This window comes from Pygoscelis adeliae, unplaced genomic scaffold, assembly GCF_000699105.1.
Source record: "Pygoscelis adeliae isolate BGI_AS28 unplaced genomic scaffold, ASM69910v1 Scaffold1091, whole genome shotgun sequence".
NCBI classification, from domain to species: domain Eukaryota; kingdom Metazoa; phylum Chordata; class Aves; order Sphenisciformes; family Spheniscidae; genus Pygoscelis; species Pygoscelis adeliae.
In genome coordinates this window covers 18,639-22,621 of record NW_008824157.1, presented here as the reverse complement: position 1 = coordinate 22,621, position 3,983 = coordinate 18,639, and the positions used below count along the sequence as shown (strand labels likewise).

The 3,983-nt window shown below is 63.6% G+C and overlaps 2 protein-coding genes across 2 annotated transcripts in view; one reads left to right on the top strand and one right to left on the bottom strand.

The window, feature by feature from the left end:
• The first annotated feature begins 94 nt into the window (after positions 1-94).
• Positions 95-1,583, top strand: POLR2H (polymerase (RNA) II (DNA directed) polypeptide H). Its single transcript, XM_009334363.1, has 4 exons — positions 95-173; positions 924-1,017; positions 1,159-1,242; positions 1,370-1,583. The coding sequence occupies exons 1-4, from the start codon at positions 125-127 to the stop codon at positions 1,485-1,487; spliced, it is 345 nt and encodes a 114-aa protein (XP_009332638.1). The 5' UTR covers positions 95-124; the 3' UTR covers positions 1,488-1,583.
• A 966-nt stretch (positions 1,584-2,549) lies between these two features.
• THPO (thrombopoietin) overlaps positions 2,550-3,983 on the bottom strand; it is a 1,943-nt gene continuing 509 nt past the window's right edge. The window contains exons 2-5 of the mRNA XM_009334367.1: positions 3,385-3,512; positions 3,212-3,298; positions 2,833-2,997; positions 2,550-2,732 (exon numbers count right to left, since the gene is read on the bottom strand). Of these exons, the coding sequence (XP_009332642.1) occupies positions 2,550-2,732; positions 2,833-2,997; positions 3,212-3,298; positions 3,385-3,512 (563 nt within the window). The remainder of the gene's footprint in view (positions 2,733-2,832; positions 2,998-3,211; positions 3,299-3,384; positions 3,513-3,983) is intronic.

The window sequence follows — 3,983 nt, the reverse complement described above, 5'->3', positions numbered from 1 at the left end:
ACAAGAATGGCCTGGCACTGGGACCCTGCTCCCACCCAGCCCCTAGGGGTCTTCTTTGTCCTTATCCCTGACTCTGCTGCTCTCCCCAGTGTCCCGCCTGCACTGTGAGAGCGAGTCCTTCAAGATGGACCTCATCCTGGATGTGAACATCCAGATCTACCCTGTGGACCTCGGTAAGCCATCGGGCTGCTAGTGCAGAGTGTGCCAGGCCTGAGCCAGCGTCAGCTCGGGTGGGCGAGGTTAGAGAGGCGTGTGCCGGTGCTTGGAGGAGCTGTGAACTTGCTGCGAACGAGGAATGACCTCTCTCAGACTTCCTTGGGTTGACATTGTGCTGTCCCCAGCTCACAGGAGGTACTGGGCACTCTGTGTGCTGGGGCTGAGCTGGATTCTGGTTCACCTCACTGTATTTGTTTGGGCTCATCGCTGGCCCGTTCCCCAGCGATGCTGTCTAGTGAAACTGCCTCAGCTGGTGGCAGCCAAGCTTTGAGGGAGACCTTTTGAAATGAGCTTCTGTGGCTAAATGTACTAAAAGGGTGGAAAAGAGTCTTACCCTAAATGAAGCACAAAGGGCTGGAACTGGTGCTGCAGGGTCTCGCGTACCTGCCCAGGGTCCAGCTAAGCCCTCTGGGACTCTCCCTGCAAATTTCTTGCTGGGTCCCGTGAAAACAGCAGTAGTGGTGTCCTGGTGGCTCTGGTCTCCTCCATGGTGGTGACCAATGTCTGTGAGGAACAGGGAGACAGAGGATCCAGTGTGATCTTTTCCTCGTTCCCCACAGTCGTGTTGGAGGACTGAACGCAGGGACGGGATTTGTGCTAAACCTGCCAGGGCAGCTCCTTGCCACCACCCCGAGATCTGCTGTGGCTGCTGCTGCTCTTGGCTGCGCCCCCCGCCTTCTCACCGCTCCTCTACCCTCTCCTCCCAGGGGACAAATTCCGCCTGGTCATCGCCAGCACCTTGTACGAAGACGGCACCCTGGATGACGGCGAGTATAACCCCACGGACGACAGGCCATCCAGGTACGGGGGTCCAGCCGGGACCCACATGGGGGTGGATGAGGGAAAAGGTGAAGTGCCGAGAGGTACCTTCTCCCAAAGGACGTGCAGCTGGGGGAATACCCAGGTTTGACTCTTCTCTGAGCTCCTGCCATCCTGTCGCAGGGCGGACCAGTTCGAGTATGTGATGTATGGCAAGGTGTACAGGATCGAAGGGGACGAGACTTCCACGGAGGCAGCCACACGCCTGTGAGTGCCCGTCGGCAGGAGTGGGGGGGACTCGGTGCCCTGGGGGGGTGTGGGGGAGGCACCGGGATCCCAGCCCGGGTCTCCCGTGGGATTCCCCACGCTCACTGTTCCTCTCCTCCCGCCCCAGCTCTGCCTACGTGTCCTACGGGGGGCTGCTCATGCGGCTGCAGGGAGACGCAAACAACCTGCATGGGTTTGAAGTGGACTCTCGAGTTTACCTGCTGATGAAGAAGCTGGCCTTCTAGGGGACCTCCTGCCTCCGTGGGCTGCTCCAGAGACGTTCTGCTGGCGAGCAAACAGGAGCCCTGTGACCCCAAATCCTGCCCCAGCATCCATGCCGCCTGGCCCCTCCGGAGCTGGGGAGGAGGGAGCAGTGCCCCTCCTCATCCTGGCCTCTTCTGACTCCTGCTGGGATCCGCAGCCGCCTCCTGCGTGGAGAGAGGTGCCTGACAACCGAGTGGAGACCCTGCTGGGTGCTCCGCAGTCCTGCCTGCTGGGCACCTCTTCCCACCTCTGCCTTCCTGTGCTTCAAAAGCAGGCTCAGCCCCGGCTCTGGCCGGGGGCAGCGGGACTGGGACAGTCGCCTGTCTGCCTCGGGGCTGGGGACCGCTTCCTAAGGAGCCGTCCTGAGGCAGGCCGGGCTTGTTCTTGATTAAACTGGGATGTGTTTTGTAGATCTGGCTCTGTCGGCTGAGATACGAGGCTGGCGGGGAGCAGGTACGCCTGCGTGGGGGCAAAGTACCACTTTCCCGAAGGACGGGCAGTCCAAACCTGCCCCGGGCTCTGCTCTGCCACCCCTCTGGGCATGGTGCACGCTGGGGCTAGGGAGAGGCAGGTGGGTGCAGGGGGGGAGGAGTGGTAGCTCGCATCTCCGAGTGGGGACCTGGTGCCCGATGGAGCCTCTCTGCCCTGCAGAGCTGGCGCAGGAGGGAGCTGGGCACTGGGGAGAGACCCGGAGCACGTCCCCGAGGCGCTGCCTCTTACTGAGGCCCCTGGGGGCGTGCAGTCCCCCTGTCAGGGCCACAGCGGCAGGGGAAGAGGAGGACGCAAACAACGCTTTAGAAAAATAGCTCTTTAATTGTAAAGCGTTCACAGTAGAGGTGCCTGCCCGGGTGGGAGCAGGGCCTGCGCCTGCTGGTGCACGGGTGTCGCTGCTCTCTGCCTCTGTGCGCCGCGCGGTTGTCGAAGGCTTGAGGAACAGGAGCCAACCCTTTCCCTGCGAGCACCTTCCTGGGCACCCAGGGCACAGCTCAGTGTCCAGCAGGATTGCTCTGACCTGGGATTGGGGGTGAACCCCCTGCACGGCTTCACCGGGCCCCGCACTGAGGGTCTCTCCCACCCGCCTGGCCTTGCTTGCACAAGTCCTTGGCCAGGTCGTGGAAGAAGAAGCGTAGCTTGCCCTGCACCAGCTGCCGGTAGGTGAGGAAGATGCCGGTGATGTGAGTCTGCTCCATGGAGCGTGGGGAGCAGCCCGGCTCCCAGGGTCCTGCCTGAGGGGCGAGAGTGGGACAAGGCAGTGACAAGGCCATCGTGCCCGGCACAGCTGGCCCCTGCGCCAGGGTGGCCTGGCTCGTGTGGAGGAGGTCTCACCTCCCAGCTGAAGGTCTGCAGGAGCAGGATGAAGGAGTTGGCGTGTCGGTAAAGCTGGCTCAGCTGCCTGGCCCCGCACTCCTGGGTCACCTGGCCCTGGGCCCCCGCCACGGCGCCCACCAGCAGTGCCAGGTCGCAGAGGATCTCCCGTCGCTTGATCTCGTTCTGGGGGAGCAGGCAGTGAGCGGGCTGGCCCCCGGGCCTGATTTATTCCTCTGCCCACCCTACGTCTGGATGGGGTCCTCCTCCCCCCCCCGTGCCGCCAGGCATGCCCACAGGCATCTTGTTCAGCACCTCTGGTGCCTGTGCCAACCCGGGGGCTCCTTCTCCAGCCCTGTGGGCGCCCCGGTGCCAGCACCATGCTCCCAGCCCCTCTCACCGATTTGGATTTCCACTGCTGGAGGCTGAAGTCCACCAAGGGCAGCACCGTGGGGCAGCTGAGTGCGGGCAGTGCCTGGCAATGGCCCTAAGGGGGAGAGGAGATGCTGAGGTGAGGCACCAGGAGCTGTGCCTGTCCCTGGCCTGGGGTTTTGGGGGGGACCGTATCCTCACCGCTCTCTTCTCCATGTCCTTGGCCTCCCCGATGTACTTCTGGATGAGTCTGTTGTCGCAGACCAGCCGTGTTGGGCTGGCATGGCCCTCTTCCACGTGCAGGAGGAAGGATGTGAGGAGGAGCAGTCCTGGGGGAGACGGGGTTACCTTGGGCGCTGTGCTGCCCTCCCTGGGCAGCTCCAGCCCAGGGCCACGCCTGCAGCAGCAATCCCTTGCCCCAGCCTGATGGTGCCCATGGTGGGGGTGCAGGGGGAGGTCTAGGGGGGGCTGAGGAGACCCTGGTGCTGCCCTGTGGTCAGTCAGTGCAGGGGCCCAGAGCTCGCTGGGGAGAGCTGCGGTTTCCCTGCTGTGCCGAAAGGCTGGTGGTGTGTCCAAGGGGCTTGCGCAGCCGCCTCTCTGCCAGCTTTTTCAGCTCCGCTCTAGGCTGGGCTGCAGGTGGGGAGCAAAGCCGTGCTCCCTGCGCAGACCGGGGCCAGCCCTCCCGATCTGTGCCAGGAGCAGCTCCAGGCGTCACGTGCGCTTCAGGGAATCCCTGCCTGCAGCATCCTGCAGAGCACGTCTGCTCCTCGCCGCTGCTCTGGCCGAAGGCTTGCCGGCCA